This window comes from Pholcus phalangioides, unplaced genomic scaffold (genome assembly GCF_987345545.1).
Source record: "Pholcus phalangioides strain wild (caught in Gottingen) unplaced genomic scaffold, Ppha-v1.0 ptg000007l_1, whole genome shotgun sequence".
Taxonomy (NCBI): domain Eukaryota; kingdom Metazoa; phylum Arthropoda; class Arachnida; order Araneae; family Pholcidae; genus Pholcus; species Pholcus phalangioides.
The window spans coordinates 64196839-64219198 of record NW_028301600.1 but is presented as its reverse complement, the minus strand read 5'-3'; the positions used below and the strand labels follow the sequence as shown (position 1 = coordinate 64219198).

The 22360-nt window shown below is 34.5% G+C and overlaps 1 protein-coding gene across 1 annotated transcript; it reads left to right on the top strand.

The window, feature by feature from the left end:
• Positions 1 to 466: 466 nt before the first annotated feature.
• On the top strand, positions 467 to 20928 carry LOC149085623 (uncharacterized). The gene is made up of 4 exons (XM_089233771.1): positions 467 to 807; positions 8688 to 8775; positions 14268 to 14323; positions 19180 to 20928. Exons 2-4 carry the CDS (start codon positions 8742 to 8744, stop codon positions 20383 to 20385), a joined length of 1296 nt encoding a protein of 431 aa, XP_089089897.1. The 5' UTR covers positions 467 to 807; positions 8688 to 8741; the 3' UTR covers positions 20386 to 20928.
• The last annotated feature ends 1432 nt before the right edge of the window (positions 20929 to 22360 follow it).

Here is a 22360-nt window from a genome sequence, read left to right as displayed (position 1 = left end):
CGCACAGACCAATCTTAATCTTCTCTTATATGCAGAATACCACAGCTCGGAACCAGTTTTCCATCGAACATCAACATATCGAGTAGTTGTGGAGTAATTAAGGCCGGCAGGCGTGAATGACATACTGTTTCCTCCCTCGCGTTTGTTGAAGAAATATGTTAAGTATGCAAAACGTCACAAGATCCAATAACATTTTGTTCTCATCAGTTTCCATATCGGATTAATCTTAACACTTTTGCCCCTAACAATAAAACAATTATTTTTATATTAAGGACTCGGGAATCTTCAGCCTTGTATTTATATCAACCAAGGACAAGTTCCACCTTAGCGTGTGGTGCATTGTATCAAGAACGAAAAAAAAAAAAGCGAAAACACAAATGAATACCACGTGACACGGGTCCCCGCTTCTATTTTCGCGCCATACCTGGAAAAACGACCATTCGCGATATTGGCGCGAATAGTTGGAGTGTAAAATCGCGTTGCCATTATACAGTGAAGTTGATCCTCGGACCCACTCATATTGGTTCGAGTAAAAAAGTGGGGCGGGTCTGACCTACTTGTAAGCGTCTTATAAACATTCAAATGCTCTAATTTCCTACTCACAACAACTGTCACTAGTTAGCTGAAGGTTGTGATCCTTGACTAGTGAGTGTTATTCTTTTTTTCCCCCAAACCTGGAAGACGACCGCCGCAATACCTTCAATGACTAGTTGACCTGAGCGTCGCCTGTGCATGTGAGACTGTGTTTTCCCTTTCAAAGAATTTATTCGTTTCTACGAGAAGAAAGAAGATCGAGAATACGACTGCGTAAGTAATCTTATGCGGAGATAACCCTTTTCTTTTATGGATGCGAGTGATCATTTTTTTTTTTGTAAATTATTTTTGTCTTCGAGTATAAACCAACATGAAAATCAAACCGGAACATACATGTGTTTGACTATATTACTAATTAGATGAACAAAGGATGTGGTGCATAAATTTTAATAAATACAGAGCCACCGATGATAAAAATTGAAAATTCACCAAAACACTGTGACTCATAAATAGATGGAATACGAGAGAACTTCTATGATAAGTATTTGGTCACGATGGAAAACTATCTTTGCTGTAATGCTCTGTTTTCGTGGAAACGATTTATCTTTCAAATGCGACCTGGGAGAAAATTCCTGCGCACCTATAACGGATATGTAATACTTGACCCGGACAAAAACTGCTCAAATTGTAGTAATGCGTCTAATCAAATATACGATCTATTCCATGTGCTTATGAAATAAATGCCCGTTATTTAATTTACAATGTACCGTATATCTAAATTTTTTTTTAAAACCCAACATTAACCGACAAATATTTTCATCTCATATAACAAAGTTCTCCGAGCATCAAACCAGAAACCTGCACTTTCTATGCAATGACATAATCAAATTACTATACCTTTTAAATTGATCTGTTCTTTATTTTCTATAGGCTATCAACTTATGCTCTGTATTTGCGCCAACCATTCGCGTCGGTTTGGCCCCATTAGCGAAATAAAAATGATTGATTGATTGATAAATATTTGTTCATGAAACTAATCACAGATAATTCTCGATTACTTGAGGAAATTAAGAATAACTTAGGTAACAATGAATTTTCCAATATAAGAATAATTTTGGAAGGAAGTTAAAAGTAACAAAGTTGATGTATGTGTGTCAGATAGACGTTGCTCATCCGACAATAACGATCATCAACGTCAATATCACGTGAATGACTTTGAAGTAAAATACCAGCAACAGATATCCTGTTTATATATTTTATGAGGATTCTGGTTTATTTTGATATGTTGTGTAGGCAAAATACATCAATATCTAAGAAAATGAAATTAAAGTAGTATAAATTACAAATATTTTTTATCGTTACGGATAATTTAGTGTTATAAATGTTGATTCTTTTATTTCTCGTAACAAAAACTTGTGCTGAATTCTTATTTAAGTTCAAAACGCGTAAAATATAATGAATCTATCAAACATACCCGGCTTTGACAGGAAAAGTAATCAAATGCTAAAACTATAAATAAATGTTTATCAGCACATTTGAACATTTTTATGGCCTCATAGTTGATACCAGTAAACTAATGGTGTAATTATCTTGTGATTTTTTTTATAACATAAAACCAAATATTTGAATGTTTCAATAGCTCCTTTAGATTTTATTTGTTTCTGAATATTTAGAATTTTCATCCGAATAACTACTTAACAATGATTTTGAGAACACTTTTCTTGGTTATATATTTCAATATCAAAATTATTAATTGAATATCAGGGTAGAAAAGCAGTTTTATTAAACAAACTGGAGTGTAGTTTAAAAACATTCAATCTTGAAACTCGTATTTATTTACGGCTAAAGCAAATTGTGGAATTAATACAGTCGTCGGCTCTCGTTATAACGACCCCACGTTATAGCGACCATTCCATTACACCTACCTGTAGGAGAAGTCCCAAATGTTTTCATATAATGACTGTGCTATATGTTTTCCTTCTGATATAACGACCTCCCAATATAACGCCCTTTTTTCGTGTACCGATGGGGGTCATTATAACGACCGTCGACAGTGTTTGACTCATCCCAATCTCCTCATGATATTTCCGAGTAGTATGTAACCAATTTCCGAGTAGTATGTAACCAATTTCCGAAGCTGTACCATCGAATTCAGGCAAATATGTTGCTTTACGGCATCAGGTTTTTACAGACATGAAATGGAATTAATATCTTTATGTGTAATTTTATGCGCTCAGAGCTAAAAACCTATAATTTCCATTGAAAAATTAGGATTCTGAATCAAGCTGTGTACACGCCATATTGCGAAGATTGATGTATTTATTTGAAACTGTGGGGTTTCGAAAAGCAATGGCAAACCAGAGATAGTTATTTATGGTGCAAAATCCAGGTTACTGTTGGAATACCGGTCACTGCACCAAAGAGTTAGTTCCTGGTTTGAGATAAAAAAAATCATTTGACTTCTAGTGAAAGTGCTCCATACTTCTTTATCTTTCTGTTCTTTTCATGATAACAAGTCACGACTATTCTTGCATGTGGATGACCAATGAGACCCATGTCACTGGGATCGTGCATTCAATGTCAACTATGTTAATCTCGATGAACTTCATGTCAAATAAAACCGAAGGTACAACAGCTAAAACATTGTTTATGAATGAGAATCACATTGAAATCTCTGGAGATTTGTGACCGACTTTCTTCCAATTTTATCTGTTTTTCATGAGTTCTATTATAGAAATGCAGCGTCAATGAATTTCTATTGAATTCCATTTCGCGTAGCCAGCAGAATATTGTTTTAGAATATCAGCAATCCACTTCTTGATTGAACATTCATGAACATTTGATGGAAGCATCTTTCTCAAATGGTTATAATATACAATGGTTATAATATCTTCATGAATTTTACATTATGTGAGACTCTTCAAAAATGTTTTAAATGGTATAAATCTCCATTTTTTTTAAATACTTCTTGTCGCTGCAATGAGTGTAAAGTAAATTTTGAATATAGTTGCAAAAAAGACATTTTTTTTAGAAAAATACCAAAATATTCTTATTTTTAAACGCACGTGCATACGTTTAATACCAGACAATGGAGTACTCACTACCAATTGAGTTTGTTAATCATAATAACAATTTAATAACGAGTTATTGGATGGTTATTTTCTGGTTTTATCATTTTATACTTCGGTATTAAAGAGACGGGTAATTTTGAACAGCTTCAGCTTGCAGAATAAATCGTGATATTTCATATTAGGCATAAGCGTATATATGTTACTGACAAAGCCCAAAGTGTGGACAATTCGCGATAGAGCCGGCCACTTCGTAAATTGGCCAAGCGTTCTGGCCAAAATCCGAATTTCAGAAACGATTCGAACTTTGGTCGGAAATTTCGTGAAGTGGCCGGAGTTCCCTGGCCAGAGCTCGATGTGCTGATGTATGACGGCCTGATAAGAGCCAAATCCATTTTTTTAATCACTAACGTGCGATACATGTCTATATATATAGCAGCTGTATTGCATTAGTTCCGCGTGACGAGAGAAAAGAAAATGAAATTTCAGAGAAAAAATTATAAAAATAATTATACATAAACATATAGATTTTCTGCCAAATTTTGGAGAAAAAAATGATTACCGCACGTGACTGCCGTTTGATGGGTTGCCATAACTAACGTAGACATAATTATCTCGAAAAAACATACGCCAACTTGATAATGATCCCGAATTATGTATTTTGTTATCGGACTGTGGCCAGAGACCACTGGACACTTCGCGAGCTGACCGGGTCATCATTTAACGAAATTGGCCAATTCGTGACGGGGCCGGCCACCTTGCGAATTGGCGATTTCGGTCTTTGGCAGTAACATACACATGAATTAGGAAATTTCAGTTTCATAGTGAACAAACCTCAATATAATAAATACAACAGAACGTCTGTAAATTTATTACGGATAAGCGTAAAACTTTTTGCGTTTCTGAATTTTTATATAACAATAGTCAAACGAATAGAATGAGTTAATATGTGTAGTCGAGAGATAAGCCGGTTCACTGGATAGTTTTTGTTTCCCTAGTGAGTTTACATGCATAAATGGCGAAATAAATAAAGAGTGGATTTCGTTTTAGTGTATAAATCGCTTTGCCTAATTCTAATATTTCCAACACAATGTGGAAATAATAACACTACCTAAGTAGATACTAAATTTTCCTATCTTTTCCTTAGAATTTTATAGTATCATGGAATATGTAGAAGTAGTGTTTGCAAAAGAAAACTACATGTGAAAAACTGCTACGGTTTCGCAGTGGAATAAACAAATTAAATTATGCAGTTTTACTGTATTTTGCATGAATACAGTAAATCAGTCAGTGTAGTTTATTAGATAAATCACTTAAGTGAATGTTGTGCTTTCAGTTTCAATGATATTATTTATTATTTATTCAGAGAATTAACGGTATATCGAACCAGCAAAAATTACCTGACGTTGTCCATGAAAAGTGGTAAATGCAAAGTATAATAGAGCATAATGCTAATTAGAACATGTATTTCAACATCTCTATGGCCTGACTATTCAGATCAGTGAAATTATGGCCGATTATTTCAATTAATTGTGAGCGAGTGGGGCCTTTACTCGTTATAGTGAAATGTTTTCGTTCCTTTTAGTTCCCAGCATAGATGAAAAAATAAATGAAATTGATTATGACGCCACCTGACAGTCGAGTGGTTAGGGAGCAAGCCTCTGACTGTGCAGGTCTGGGTTTGAATCCCGATTCAAGTATGAATGTCTACTAACACTAACAAACTCCCTGGAAACATCGTGATGATCTCTTAGGAACACGTGACGATCACGTTAAAAAAGAAAGTATTCATTAATTATAAATTAGCGAATTAATTCCATTATAACGAAAAATATATGAATTATTAATATATGAATAATTAATAATTATTAATTATTAAATTACATGTTTATTTTTCCAAGGATCTGATATAACCTATATGAGGGACGCACCACCAAAAATTATGTTGCTCGGGTAACGTCTCTCCATTTTCATATGACCCCTCACGTTAAGATTTTGAAACTATTTGTATAAATATAAAGTTGTTTTTCGTAACTACCCATCAATAGATCTCTTTGCAGTAGCTCAGCATTTTATTTAATGTTATCAGTGATTGAGAAATGTATAATACAGTATATAGGTTAGATGTAAAGGAAACAACGTTTTCTGTTTCAAAGGATTCTGAGAGGTTTACGAACAATAATTTTTTCCACAAAGGTGCTTTTGTGAATGACAAGATAACATCAAAGCAATATTCTCCGCTTTGTTTATGTCTTTATTCTTATTTTCCAATTGCTGAATGAACTTCTGAATGAGGGCCAGTACGTATAATTCATCACGCCAATACCAACTAAAGGCAGAGTTAGTATCCATCAAATATTGAATGATAAGTTTTTTGTTATCACTCTAGGGACTGAAACAGTGAAATGTCAATAAGGAATCAAACACGAGTTGAAAGATTAGAAACGCCTTTATTTTAGTCGATCATGGGATTACTTCTAATCATGCTCAGTCCTCTTTCTTTTTATCGGATATCAAATTTTTCAGCGTGTAGAGAATATATACAGAGTGTAAAGTCATATCCTTATACACTCTTTATCTTTTGAATCTGGTAGAAAAATACTTTCAATTAGAAAAAGGATTCAGATAACATGCCCATTTCAGATATGCAATTTCTTCTACTAGGATTATTTATATATTGAGATACAAAATTTAATTTTTTATACGGTCCTTCGTCCTATAATTTCCAGTTAAAAAATTGTTGCCCTGTCTCTTCTGAACCGAATAAAAAACTTTAACGTTTCTAAGTGCAATATTTGCTGAAATATTGTTGATTGAAAGTTAAGGGGACATCTTCGAAAGTTTTAGTAAACTACACCTGCAAAAGAATCTTTCGATTTTTTTCGATTTTTTTGTTGTGCTTTCCCTCATTTTCAGTAATTTTGAGCTCAAATACACTGCATTGTGAGATTTCCCCTTTACTTTGAGCAATATTCGCTGAGATCAGAAATATCTCAGCAAATATTACATTTAGAAACACGGAAAGCTTTTTTGTTGGGCCCAGAAGAGACAGAGCAACAGCTTTCAACCAACAATTGGGAGTTGGAGGAGAGAGAGAGAGATCGTATGAAAAAATAGAAAAAGCCGTACATATAACGGTTGCTAGTAAAAGAAACGCCATACCTATAATGGGTACGTTATTTGGATACTTTTTCTAACTAAAAGTATATTTCTAGCAACAACGGGTCAAAAGATAAGGAATGTATAAAGATGTGACTTTTCACCCTTACATATATTTTAAAAATAACATTTCATACTATGAAAATAGCATCTCCAATCACTGTATATGAGAACATCGATGGTTTAACATACCTTGAAAATGTGTACGTAGTTATATTAGTTTGCACTGAGAAAAAAAACGAAAAACGAGGTACAGTTCGGAACAAAATGGTTTATTTAAATTAAGTAAAGCTTATTGATCAGTTTGTTTAACAATTATCAAGTAACTTGACTATCTGATAATAGTATTTTATATTTGAATTCGGAGTTTCCCAACCTCTAAAAATCACAAGATGTTTGAGGTTGATGTAATTAAGGATGGCTACGCCTTATTCTAAGGTGGAGCAGTTTCATAAAGTCGTCCTTGGTAAATCCTTACTTAACCGTGACCGAGATCTCACCATTATGATTGCTTTAGTTATAAACCCAACTATTTTAGCTACTGCAATCGTATTAATATCCTTGGATCTTATCTTTTATTTAAGTATTTTTTTGAAGAAATCAACAAAAGTAGTTTCAAAACATAATTTTTATTTTCCTTCGCGATTCCTACTTTGATATCAAAGATATCTCTTGAAAGAATCAATCCAAAAAATATTCATGAAATTGATAGTTGGATATGACACAATTTGCATTGTATATCATCCAAAAGGGTATAGTGATTAATTTTATCGGAAGAAATGGGGAAAATATTGTATATGGAGTTCTCGCATATACTAGTTATAGAGCATAGTTACTCAGTTTTCAGTTTAATTTGAATTTGGCTGAAGGCTATTCGTGTCAAAGAAGTTCACTCAACGTGAGAAGTTTTTAAATTAGATCCGACGTAAAAATGATTTACATGCATTTGGTGGTACCACCCGGAGGCTCACGAATTGATTTAAATCGTGAAGCCAAAATAACTAAATACACACGCATTCAAGTCCTACATTTAAATAAAACCCCACTCGAAGTTTTCTTTTTCCTCATTTTTTGAAACTTTATATTCGCTTTCATCATTCAGCATAATTCGTAGGTAAGTATATTTTTAATGCATCAATTTCGTCTTCGACACACTAGCTCATTGTTGCCGTTTTAACCAAATCTGCGGGACATGATGCATATTTTAACAAATAATTTTAACAAGGAAACAGTTATTTTCCGGATATTATGCTGAGGTGAGCTCGGAAAGAAAAGTTATCACGTCTCCGCCGGGACTCGAACCCAGGCCCTCTTGCAAACCGGGCAAGCGTGCTGCAAGAGGGCCTGGGTTCGAGTCCCGGCGGAGACGTGATGACTTTTCTTTCCGAGCTCACCTCAGCATAATATCCGGAAAATAACTGTTTCCTTGATATCTCTGGCTGAGAAAAAAGCCATCTATATCTCTCTAAATAATTTTAAGCTTTGAACATTTAAAAATCATGCGGATAAAAGCATCAAATTTCAAAAGTGATGGCATCGAATTTTTATTCTTCGATTCATAGTACTATAGTTCATTAAATATTTATATGCACGATAATAAATAATGCCTCTTCTTATATTCTTCATAACATTTACATATATTATGAAGAAAACCTTGGACTTTCCGATACATCATTCTAAAGTACTTGAAATGTTAAAGTGAATTAGTACTGATATTGTCATTTTGTTGGCCACGAGTTCGTTATTCTGGTTGAGAAATTATAGGATTCCAAAAACAAAAACCAGAAAAAAAAATTCTGAAAAGCATGTGAAAACTGGTTAATTACTGAATTCTCAATGCATTAATTTTGTTATTTTTGTTTTAATTCCTTTATAATCACGTTTCTAATGACTTTTCTCTTATTTGTGTTTTCGAATCACCTGCAGGTAGCGAAAGAATTCACATTTTGACAAGAAGACAGTGAAACTTCAGAATCAATTATGATTCAAGTCACGTCAGCGACGTTATTCATAGGTAAGTGAATTGTGAATCCTATTCATAACGTAATTCGATGCTAATGACTGATGAATTATATTCGGGACGGTGAAACCTTCAACTTTCGATTTCTACGTTTTTTCTGACAAATTCATTTCGCAAAAGTTTTGACATGTGCTGGAGGATTCGTGATACCTGAAAGGGAAGAAAACAGGTCATACCTATTGAACCTATCGCCTGGTTCGATTGCACAAGTCAAGCAAGTTTCAAGTAGCTGCCCTTGCGGGTCCTGTTATTTCCAAGACATTCGAGATTATGCTAATGAATGATGCACCAATTTCTATGGCCTATGACGGAAAACGTTTTGCCGATATACATGAAAAAATAACCTTAAAAAAAAGAAATAGAATATTTCCTTATCCTATATAGTGCCATTACTTAACGGTCGCGCGAATTTTTTCAATATCTTTTACAACACATTTGGTAGATATTTTTTTATCGTTCGCATTATTTTATGACAGAATATAACTTGATAGCAGAATAATACACGGATTTCAAATTTCGTGTACATTTACACAACGATATATGTATATATCCATGTATATTGGTCAGTAATCCAGGATTTCAATGTGAACAAGTAAGCTGAAATTATCTTTTTTTTGCGTTTGGTGAAAAGAATTGTACTTAAATATGTACTAAGAGAGGTAAGTTAGTTACTATTTTCAACGTCTTTATCCTGATTTTGAAATATGCAATTGTAATATCCATTATTGACAGGTTACTCTCATTTATTTTCATACCAAGTGATTCCAAGCAATACTGATTGATAAATACAGGGTGAAATTTATCGGAAGAAAAAGAACATCATGCATGCAAATTTAACCTGGGGAAGCTGATTAAGCTCCGTAAATGAAATGCGTGTCTGCTTTTTTAGTATTACTAAAGTGCGCCATTATCCCGTACGTTACAACTGTTAGAACGGTTGCACGCTGGAATAACTTCACAGGGCTGGCATCCGTGTATTTTATTCACTGTGACGCAGATTTGCATACGGTTTCTTCTTCTTCTTCCCAGGTTTCATTTGCATGCATGGTGTTTTTTTTCTCCCGATAAATTTCAACAGGAATACCATTTTAACGTTTGTGGAGCGGCCGTTTCGAAACGCTTTAGCGCGTTTGCGTTTCATGTTAGACCATGCATTCTTTGATGGCAATTGTTTGTATTGGTGTGTACTATCACCTCTTAAAGTTTTTCCCATATTTTCTGAATCACCCTATATTGTCATAGTTCGCAACAGAGCATATGAACGCGTGTAAAAATTGTGACGAAGTATAATTTCATCAGGACTAATTTAGTATTGCGACCCAAGAGCACGAATGCACAAAGTGAAAATTTTAAATAAGTTCGTAATATATAAGTTATAAATAGAGCTTAAACAATCGTTAACAATTGGGGAAACAAAGTATAATGAAATATATATCAGCTGTCTATAGTGCCTGAATAGAAAAACTATTCTCATCACAAGCAAACAACACGATTTCATTTTTTTTACCGATTTTGTTGACCCGGTCATTCTGTACCACGTGGTAGGTTTTTTTTTTTCAGAACAATTTCTCGTATTTCTGAATTATGTGGAAATATATGTGAGATACACATGATTTAATAAAAAAAATTGTCACGTAAGATTCCTGATATGTTTTCTAATGACACATAATCCAATTCGCATTCCGAACAAATGAAAGCGGACACCCTGCTACTGCGTCAAGCTTGAAAACCTGTCCAAAGAACCGTATCGGCCACGGCTGATGGGAAATGAAATGTGGCTTTCTTGGACTTGAAGTTACTTTGACGTTATAATGTGTATTACATTGATATTATTTGTATGTCAAGGAATATGTCGAGTAGAGCAAAAGATAACAAGTGCAGTGAGAAAATTCTTCCCACACCTAAAAACAATTCTTAACTCTTTGATCAAAACATTCCAGAGCTATTGAATCCAATCTCTATTTGGTAGGATAAAAGAGAGACCCATCTATAAATGATTCATGTTCCACTTAAATATTGATATCTTTGATATCCTGGACTTTGATATTTAATCCTTCATCTACCGACGGTACTTTAAAGTAGCAGGTTAGATACAGTAATTTGTTATGTACTAACTGTTGAAAAACAGTATTTTATAAAATTATTTTTATCGTTAATACTTTTTTAATGTATTATATATTTTTATTATATTATATTTGTCATTTCCTTTTCATTCTGCTTTTTTTAATGGGTAGATAAAGGATTAAAAAGGCTTCGAATGAGACTAATTAGCAAAACGCAGATACTAAATGGGAAAACAACATAACAATATCATGATGTTTGTGATGTTGATCACATTTAACTTATTCTTTTCAGACTACGTTGCCATTAGAGATAGTTTTGCTTATATGTTACGGTGAATGTGATAGATCACCGGTGATTATGCATAATTACCGACTGATTTATCATTTTTACCGTAACATAATAATTTACCGTGAGTAAATAATGATCAAATAAGCTCACTCTTCTAATGGAATGTACGAAAATGATCGAATTATAAGGATTCAATGTCATTGAAAATATGATAGTGTTTTAAAACAAATAACATGCATAACACAAAAAAATGTATTTTGATGAAATTCGTTAATGTTTTCAGCCAATTGATTTTTTTTTTTGGAGAAATCGTTTTTTTTTCAACACTAGCGCGAAAATCTCCAAGACCAGTCCAATTTTCTCTATCGCTTACAACAAGAAGTAAGAAAATCATACAGAAGAAGTTTCTCATTTGAATAGGTTGAAAGGAGCTTCGTCAGGAAAAAACCACAAAATAATTTCAATCACAAATGCTGTGCGGTTATGGATATTATTTATCGATTGCCAGGCACTGTAGAACATGGCGGGTATTCCTGCATGATTTGAGTTACCATATCATGCCAATCGTCAGAGCCACTAGATGTTCTAGAAGCTAAAGTAACGGCCCAGAAATATATAGAATCATTCAACTTCATTTCATGGTACAGGAATTGCATCGAGGTGGTGACACAATCGTCTCGGACGACACTGTATTAATTAAAACTGCTCGTGATGTCTAGTCTAGATTCAAAAACATAAAAGTGAAAATGGAAAAAATCCACGTGTTTTCTACCAACAAAACAAATTGATGTTTTGTAGTTTTAACAATATTAGAAACCATGTCAGTCTTCAGTTTTCATATACCAGTATAGCAGGACCGGGCGAATCCGAGGCGACAGGTCGCCATGGCAACTAAAAAATTTGTATTGGAGCCTAAAATTTTCTTTATGCAGTTACTAAATTTCAGGCTGAGAACAGCACAAAATGTTTGGAATTTATAACAGCATATCTGCTAACATGAAAGAGGGTATGCTCTAAAAAGTCAAAAAGAGCATTATTTTAGACCTTTTTCTTCGGTTAAAAAATGTTTTGGAACCTAAAAATTTTTTCTTGGTGCCTAGATTTTTTTTGTGATTTGTCCTGTCCTCTCTCTGCAGTATAGTAACACTCAGAAAAACAAGTATAAGCATAATAAGGAACAATAAAACACTTTCCGGAGTTGTTTCAATACAATGCAATATTCCGCAGTGACAACGAGCCATTGAAATAGCTAGGCGGCTGTATAAAAAGGATTATTCTCTTGATTTCTTACTTATTTCCATATTCTCCTAAGTTTCTCCCCCAATGTTGTCCCTTACGTGCCTGAGGATTATCGTATTTTGTTTCGGATTTATTTATCGGCAATCGATCACCCTAGATGGCATGCGACTCCAATAGTTTACCACCATGTTTAAGGAAAAATCCCAACGACACAAGTCTACTTTTTACGTGAGTCGGATCGTTCGCATACGATCTTTGCGTGAGAGTTAGCACATTGCCTCGCCACAGAGAACAGCAGGCCTATATAACGGTACAAATATTCAATCATTACACTTCACTCATAGTTTGAAAAATACATGGCCGCACTAAAAACTCACGCACAACACTAGATATGCACTCAGACTGTTAGGTACACATGTACACTTCCGGCAAAACTCATTCTGTAGTAAACTACCCGTATCGATAGATCAGGGTTGTGCGGTCTCGATATGAAAGAAAGAAAGTAAACACATTGCCACTCATTGTTATGTATGTGTTACGGTTCAATTCCGAAGTCTAGCGCCTTTGCGAAGTGGCCAGTATAAGGTGTGACTAATGGGGAGAGTTCATGTGATGACATCACATAATCCTTCTGAGGAAAACTGTATTGGTATCAACAACAGTGAAAAATTTACGAGAAATAAAAGTGTCATTTATTTGCATAAGGCATCATACCCAAAAAAATGGAGAGTATTGTTTAGAGTTCAACTAAAAATATGTCCCATTCTTTCAAGTATTGTTTAGTCGTGGTTTGATGGCATTTCCTTGCGTGAACAACAGATTAAAACGACGAAGGAAGTAAAGGAGTTTTACCAGTTTGGGAACAAAAGGGCAGTATATTGCGTGGGCGGTGGTTGGGTTAGTAACATTTGTCTGAAGAATATTTCACTTTCATCATCTGTCAGTATTTCAAAAGAATCGCGGGGTGTCGTTATTCAAATGGTAATGTAACAAAACCGCAACTGATTTATACTCTATCCTTTGTTTTGTTATTTAATGTGTGTGAAGTTATAAATGTCTCTCTTTTCAACACTCATCCGTATTTGTCATCCCTGCTTCAAAAAGGGTGTTTTTTGCTTACTTCTTACACAGAAAAAATCAGCTTAAAATTATCTTTAGTACAATGCAAAAAAATGTATATCAGTTAAGCGAATGTATGAAAATTTATGTACAACGCTATTAAAGACAAATAAATATAAGGATAAGTAACAGCTGACACGTTCCGGCACCAACTGGGTACCGTTGCCAAAGATGAACGAAAAAAAGATGAGCAAACAAGTTAACCGTTCAGAACCCAAACAATTTTTTTTTGACGGGAGACTCATCGTTTCGTTCGGGGTTCTCAACGGTCACCTGAACTGCTTATTTGTTCATCTCTTTTTTTTCACCTTTCTCAATGGTACCCAGTTGGTGCTGAAACACGTCAGGAGTTACTTATTCTTATATTTAATTTGGCTTTGATAACATTTAATAACTTAGCTTTTCCATGTATCAAGACAAAGTGTTGATACTCTTCGATTATTAAGGGAATAATCTCTAGTTTTGTAACTCTATAATCTTGAACAAAAGTGTTACTGGTATTTGAAACTTCAAACATTTTCGAATTGTTCCTCGAAATGCACAATATTTAATTTAAAAAAATATTTTTTTTTATATTAAATATTGTTCCCTCTTCACCAACGATTTTTGCTAGGATATATTTCACATTTTTTTAGTCCATTTATTTATTTATAAATTTGAATTTTAATTTAGATATTTTTTTTCAATTTACGTGAACTTTACTGAATTTTATTATAAGTAGTTTTTTTTTTGAACGTAAACTGGATTTTAAACGATCAAATCATATGTATTTTCAGGTTTCCTCTTATTTGTTTCAAACGTGTCTTCTGAACAGGCTGATGCAAAATCCAACGTAAGTATTAAATTTATTTCTATATTCGACGATGAAATCCGTTCAAGGCAAAAATTCACACGCGGTCAACTTGAAATCGATAGAGATTATGCACATGTTTTCAAGTTTTCGTCAATCAAAGATTATCTGCAGATAAGGTCATATTAAAGACCGTTTAAGCCGCAAATAAACCAATTATGTAAATAAAAAGAAGAGTATACAGTGAAAAAAGATTAATAAAAATATCAATGAGAAATCGAGCGTAAAAGATAGGCAAATTTTCAACATGTGTCTAAACCTATTCAGGGAAAGTATATTGTATTTATTAGCTGAATAGGGAATGAGATAAAAAATTTGAATGAAACCCCTACCGTTTTCCCATCTGCCCGTATACAAGTGCCTTATTTACTTTAGCTTGAAGCGTTCATAATGAAAAGAAAGAATGCCGAAGGAAAAGTTCTGAAGTCAAACGAGTGATTGATTTAAAACAAATAAAAACACTTTCTTGTTCTAAAGATATCACCAAGGTCTGACGTCCCGTTTTTTTTTAATGCACAGTAAATTAACCAACTGGTTCAATCAATGTCGAGTCCTTACATGTAATGTCATGATCCACTGCCCGACATAATCACTCGATGAACCAACAACGGTCTTTAGAGAAGTAGTTCATTTACTTTGCGTATAAAAAGTTAAACTATTCTAATGTCTTGGACTCGTTACATCTCAGTTGCATCCTTTTCAAATAATAAGGTCATTAAAAAAAAGAAAGATTGAAAAAAAAAAAAAGTAAATGAAACTTGGTTTTTCTTTGATAGATCAAAAATTTCGTTTGAAACTGGAATGAAAAAAAAAATTGTTCGTTACTCGGGATCATATACTTTACGCATTTCTACTTTCAAAGTGCCTATACAAAAGAAAAATTAATATAATTGACGTGGTAAAAAAATTGACGAAGCAGACAAACATTTTTATTTTTGAATTTACAGCTTTGAAAACAATTTTAAATTTAACAAAGTAGTTTCATGCTCAAAACTTTTTGTTTGCTAGTCTTATTATCCGTGAAAGCTGAAACGAACCTACTTAGAAAAATCAGTTATATCCTCCTTTTTTACATGCTAATGACATAATGAAGGCAGAGTATCATATTGTAAATAACAGTTTAAATTTTTGTATTTAGTATCACAATTAAAAAAAAAAAAGTTAATTGCATTTGTCAACGGTTCTATGCTAATTAGAAATAAATGGTTTTATTTTGCAAAATTATTCGAAACATAACTACATAATGGTTTGTGTGCATAGTTCCGAATTTTCATGACTTTCTGAGGAATGCCCTAAATACTTTATTTTTGCTTGACTAGTTTGTTTTACGATGAAAGCATTAACGATTTTGAAACATCATCTTGCACAAAAGAAGGAAGAGATTAAATGAAGTAGAGTAGAACCTCGTTATAACGAACTGATAGAGACTGAAAGTTGTCCGTTATAATGAAAGTCTGGCTTATTACTAATAATTCTTATAGGGGGGTGTAATGCTACAGTGTGTACATCAATGAAAGCAAGTAGTAGTTAGCCGTGAAAGCATACAGCTTTCAAAACAGGTTAAATTGAAAAAAATGTGTACGTATATATTTTTGTATTAATCTTTAGCTGACGAGCGATATTGTAATGCAGCCCATCCATATTTACGCACAACAAAACAACGGTCGATGTTTAATCGCTTGATGTTTGATACAATTGTTTGATACTTTAAACGAGTTTTAAATTCATCAGATAAAAATTTTACAATTGTTTTACCTGTCCACTGTAGTGGGGTCCGTTATAATGAAGTTTTACTTTAAACCAGATTTTTCTACGGAATTTGGAAATAATTCATACGTGGAAAAAAACCGTGTTTTTTAAATTTAAATAATTAAATGATTGCAAATAATTCATTAATCTAGCTGTTTTGAGCCCTTATATTTAGCTATAATATTTTTTAGAAGAGTTGTTTCTAAACCAATAACCACTTTACAGAGACATTAACTTGCAGTGGTATGCCGGGTGCATAGCTAACAGCAAGCACCTCAAACTACTGGCTAACCGTTGATCCTAGAGGGATGCTTCCAATTTGGAAAAGAATCCAAATAACGTGTAAACCTCAGATAAGTCATTCATATTGCAAGGTGTTGTATAGTTATTAAACTATATAACACCTTACATAATTACCGTATTATTATTATTAAAACAAAAAAATACACCGCCGTTGTATTAAAACAAAAAATTGACTTTTTATATGGACACCCTGTGCTCAAAAACCCAATTAGAAAGTCGTTGCCCTGTCTCTCCTGAGGCCAAGAAAAAGTATTTTACGTATCTAAGTGCAATATTCAATCGATATTTGAACTCAAAAACTGGGAAAAGTTGGGAAAGAACAGCATAAACGAAGGAAATAAGCCCCTCAGTTTATGCTGTTCTTTCCCAACTTTTACCGATTTTTGAATTAAAATATCGATCGAAAAAAACGTAAAATATTTTTTCTTGGCCTCAGGAGAGACAGGGTTTTTCTAATGTGGTTTTTGAGCACAGGGTGTCCATATAAAAAGTCATTTTTTTTTTTGTTTTAATAACTGTACATCACCTTGCAATATGAATGACTTATCTGAGGTTTACACGTTATTTGTGGATAATTGGCCTAATTGGATATATTCTTCTAGGATCAACGGGGTTCACCAGTAGTTTGCATTTTCGCTGTGTCATGTATTGGTGAATGTGAATGTAAACTTCGAATGTATTTAGAATTTCAGAACTTTCGATGTGCTAGCCACTGTGAAGAATAAACGATAAAATAAAATACGAAACTGCCCCCAACAAGCAAGTATGAGGTGGCCAAAATTGGAAACAACTCCCTAAAAAAATAAATAATAAAATCAAATGAAAAATAATATTCACACTCATACTAGAAAATCTTCGAACTTCTTGAGGCAGGAGAGGTTCCCTTATCAATGTTCCCTCCGAGCGTGTAGAATCACGCGCCTGAAGTCATTTAACTTTTATGCATCTACCATACTGTAAGAAATAATTTCCACGCGGCATCGTAACTAAACCTTATCTTTAACATACGATTGTGATGTTCCCTAGTCTGAAAATGTGAAGTTTTGGGTTTTAAGACGTCTATTTCAGTGTTCAACGCTCTCCTCACATCCCAAAAAAATAACAATTCTATCATATATTCCCTGCTTCTTTGTTGTTCCAGGGATGACGAGTATAAATTTAATCATAATACATATCTTAATCCCCTGAACTTTGTGAACCTCAGAATAACAGTCTCAGTGAATTTGGCATCTCTCTGACAGTACCATCTGTATAACTGTATCCCATTGGAGTTTCAGCGGATTATTTATTAAAATAAACAGATCAAAAAATCAATCACACAATGTGGATGTCATAAATACCGAACTCATACGTATAATGTCAGTTATGATGGCCGAAATGAGCTATAAATCACTTTTCCACATTATATCGTATATCTCAGCTATACGACCACTTCTCCGAGATCGTTCTGTAATTTAGCTTTCCCTCAGTACTATAAGCAAACGTCATTAATTTCATATCATCAACGAATTTACTGACTATTCCTTGATCCATTTCATCAATAAAAATGGAGAACAATATTAGCCGAAGAATACTTTCTTGTGGTACACCACTATAAATTTCTTTTCACCAAAGCTCACCATTCATCCTTAGAGTCTGTTATCTACACTGCAGGTACCAATTTAGAAAATTCACACCAACCCAGATGTCCTCCATCTTGTCCTTCCGTTCTATTTTCGATTCATCATTTCGTTCTGAGAATTGAACGGAAGATCAATCATATTTATTTTGCATAAAAACAATAAATAACTAGTAATTGAATTCAGCTCCATTGAATTCAGCGCTATTTCTATACGTGTTACGGAACTCGCCGAATCGTTCAGGAGGAGAAGGGTGGTGCTCGTATTTTGTCTGAAGGCACCGAAGTCTCCATAAACTGCCCTGACCTCGTCGATGAATACAACAAACACTTAACCCGAATGACTATGGCGAAAGAAGCGAGTTGTTCTCAAGGAATTCCTTGAGATGGCATTGAAAAACTTTTCATCAGCTCAACTAATGATTATTCGACTGAAAGGTCTAAGCAATAATGGGTTGATTTGATTCGCATGAGAGATTCGATTTGATTTCCAGACGTCACGATTCTGTTTTAATTAACTTTGTAACCTAGTGAATGAAGCTGCCGCAATTGCGGAGAGGTCTTAAACTCAGATTGACTGCTGTGTATTAGAGAGAACAATTATTTTAAATCATTTCAATCTCTATTTTCAAAAGTGATGAAAATTGCATAATTAAAAGAAAATGAATAATAGATTTTATTGATATGTCTTGAACAACAAAGTTCTTATCTATAGTTTTAAAACTATGTTTCCTTTTGTTTATTGTTCGACTTTTTCCTTATCTGTATGAACTTAAATTCCATTTTGTTCAGTGGGATCGTTTTGTTCCAAATTTTTTTCTCAAATTTGATGAAGACAAAGCAACACACCGCACAAAAATTTCTGTAATTCTCTTAAACATTAATGATCTTGCAGTTTGTAACTAAAACACCGCATATATATGTATATTACTGTGGCAGTTTTTGTTGTTCCTTTCTTTATCAAATAAACAGAATACTTGAAATCATGATTTGATTAGCTTCAAAGAATCAAAAAAAAAAAAAAAAAATTTGCCCATAAAAAGTAAGATAGAAAATAAATTTTAATAAAAATTACGGTGATTTATGAAGTATTGTGCTCATGCTCGACATTACGTATTTTTTAAAATGAAAATACATATAATTTCTTACTTTCTTTTTTCGAATCTAGAGATCTAAAAGACAAGCTCCTAACATAAATGTGCATCAGATACCAAAAACTAGCTTCAGTTGTATTGACAAGAAAGTTGGTGAATATTACGCAGACACAGAGACCGGCTGTCAAGTTTATCATGTATGCATACCGGGCATGCATAATAAGATGTCCCTTATGAGTTTCGTTTGCCCAAACGGAACTATTTTCAACCAAGCAACAAGAGTTTGTTCTCCATTTGACAGAGTTGACTGCAATCTAGCTTTGAAATTCTATGATACTTTGCATGGCAATCTCAACAGCAGACGACGTGATGCTGAAGCTGATGCAGATTACGATAACTATGTGCCACCAGCAGCTAGACCTCAACCTCCACCACCTCCTCCAAGACAACAAGCTCCTAGGCAATCTGCGCCGGCTAGATCTCAAGCTCAACCTGCATCAAGAAATACTGTTCCACCACCCGAGCCAGAAGAACCCGCACAGCCAACACGCGGTTCACGATTCCGATCCGGTGCTAACCAGTTCCGCGGACCTCAATCACGGCCATCTTCGACAACACCAGCTCCACGTCCACCAGTTCCTACTCCTCGTAATCAGCCAGCTGCTATACCTCCAAGGCAACCAGTTGTGAGACCGGGACTTGCTGGGTTCCGTCCACCAGTTACTGCACCACGAGCTCAGGCCCCAACCACACAACCACCACCAGTGACCCCACCTAGGCCAACTGTGCGATCAGTTGTTTCTACAAGTACAGCAAATTATAACTACGAGTACGAGTACGAGTATGATTACGAAGATGAGGCTCCAGAGCAGCAAGGAGGTACAAGAACCAAGAGAGACGTGCCAATGTCCCTCACCGGCGATTACTTGGCTGAAGGACTAGATATGGAAAGACAGCCCCAAGAGACAAGTTTCTCTTGTGATGACAAAGCTCCGGGTGGCGTTTACGCTGACATCGAAACCGACTGCGAGATGTTTCACATTTGCATTCCTTTGAGCAAACATAAGATGCTGGATTACAAAGTGTACTGTGCGAACGATACCGCTTTTGATCAGGAAACTGGAGCATGCGTTGAAAAAACACAGTTGAAATGCGAAAAGGCTCAAATGTTCTATCAGTTTGAGAAAACCGGACACAATCCAACTTTCAGTAAAAAGCCCGTGTATAAAAAATCCGGATACGTTAAATCCAGTAAATTTTCCACGGCTTCCAAAGCGTGAAATTATTTAACACATTTATAACCTTGTATTTAGAACTGATGACTCATACCAACTGAAAAGAAAGAGGTCCTCAAAGTTCTTGACTTTGCTTGCACGCCGAAAACGCCACAAGCTTCAAGTAAAGAAGCGGAATCTTTTCCTATTTAATTGAATTTTCAATATGTTTTCCATTGAGTTTGTTTTAAATAAAATAAAAATTATCAAAATTGTTATGGAGTTACAACTGAACTATAAACGAATTTGAAGATTGAATTTCGAAGAAAAAGATCTTTAAGAGAACAGCGGCTATATATTCATTGATTAACTCACTGTTGAAAGATAAAATTTTCGACATTTTTGCAATTTCATCCATTTATTATGGCAAGCTATTGATACCGCAGTGATTCCGTTCCAGGCTATTTCCAATGAAAGTAATGCGTTAGTACATCTATTAGCGGTTCTCATCAGAATATTATTTTATATATTTGAACACCAAATGTTGTGTGTTATACTTCACTTGTGCCAATATTTCAGTAGAAATAAAATTTTGTTTTCATGACATTATCTTTGTTGTATTCGATAAGTTTTTATAAAGAATCCATTATTTACGAATGTAGCTATTTAAAAAGTTTTGGAAATCAAGTATGAACTTGATGCATGTGAGAAAAACTGCCGTAGCTACCGTCATCGTGAAGCAATAGGTATTGTCAGTAATATATCTGCGGAAAGTCATTTCAAAGAGCACACCAATAGCTATACAAAAATACGCTGTCTGATCATGTGTATTAGGATACACTTGAAATTAAAATGGATGCTGATTCTCTTGGTATGGACAAAGCCCTTCGATTCCTGTGCATAGGACTTTTAACAGTGTCATATCCTGACATTATTAACAACTCTACTTTGCTCTCACTATTTAGTGAGGGCCTGTTCCTATTTTAACATGATTGACACCAACTTGGACTTGCCGTATACAGGTGGTTTCTTGGAATGCGTATTCAGGAATTGAACAGAACTCTGAATCCTATTGAGCACCTTTGGGATGGAATGGAGTGCCAGCTGCAAGAAAGGTCACAACAGAAACAATCCGTACCATAACTAACTTTAGCAATTTCGCAACAATGGCGGGCTAGTCCGAATCATATTTTGGAGGATAGCCTCTCTGAAATAGCGGGAGCTGTGATTGAGTAGAAAAGGCGTGGACACACACCAGTTATAAATTTCTGCTGTATAGGCTACGATTTTCACCTCGATAATAAACAGTCGTGAACATATTGCCGCATTACAAATATTCCTCGGCGCGGTAGTCCAGGTCGATAAGATACTCGCCTAAAGTACCAAAGAATGTTTAGAGGTGTCGCGAGTTCTATACCCGGTTCGTTCTTGTCAGAAAACTTTCCTGACACAGGGGTACAACAGAAACGGTGACATGACCGCAGAAACAATTTCTACCGCAGGGAGTCCCCCATCGAGGGGTTAGCGCACAAACCTCTTTATCAGTATAAAAAACAATCCTGCTATTCGGAATCGGCAATAAATTGTGGGTCTCGATCTAAAAATAAAAAAACTAGCCCTCGTGTGCAGAAAGTCACCGTGGTGCGACAAAAACGATCAAATACAAATATTCCTTTAAGTGTTTTCTATAAAATTTGTGCAGGTACTTTTTAATCACCACATACTTCCATATATTTTTGGTTGTCGTAGATAATTGTATCGGGTTGTTTAAATTTATTTGACTGTTCTTTTTTTTTTCTTCTCTTAGTTGTTTTCCTCACCCTTGTGACCAAACCATCGTCACTTACAGCTGTGCCCGTATAATGGATGAGACGGGAGGGGGTTATTAGCAATAGCAAAATATGTATGCATGGAAACGAGCTTTATCATCAACACTTTCGCGGTTTTTGCAAGCAGTAGTTGATTTCCGCATAGATATGGGGACTATGTAGAATTTTTATAGCCTTAATGATTTAGGCAATAAAAAAAATGAATTGCAAAT

Excerpts from the sequence above, each read along its gene's own strand:
- LOC149085623 (XM_089233771.1), top strand. The coding sequence starts at position 8,742 with ATGATTCAAGTCACGTCAGCGACGTTATTCATAG. Across the intron at positions 8,776-14,267 it reads GTCAGCGACGTTATTCATAG|GTTTCCTCTTATTTGTTTCA; the intron begins GTAAGTGAATTG and ends ATGTATTTTCAG. Across the intron at positions 14,324-19,179 it reads AGGCTGATGCAAAATCCAAC|AGATCTAAAAGACAAGCTCC; the intron begins GTAAGTATTAAA and ends TTTCGAATCTAG.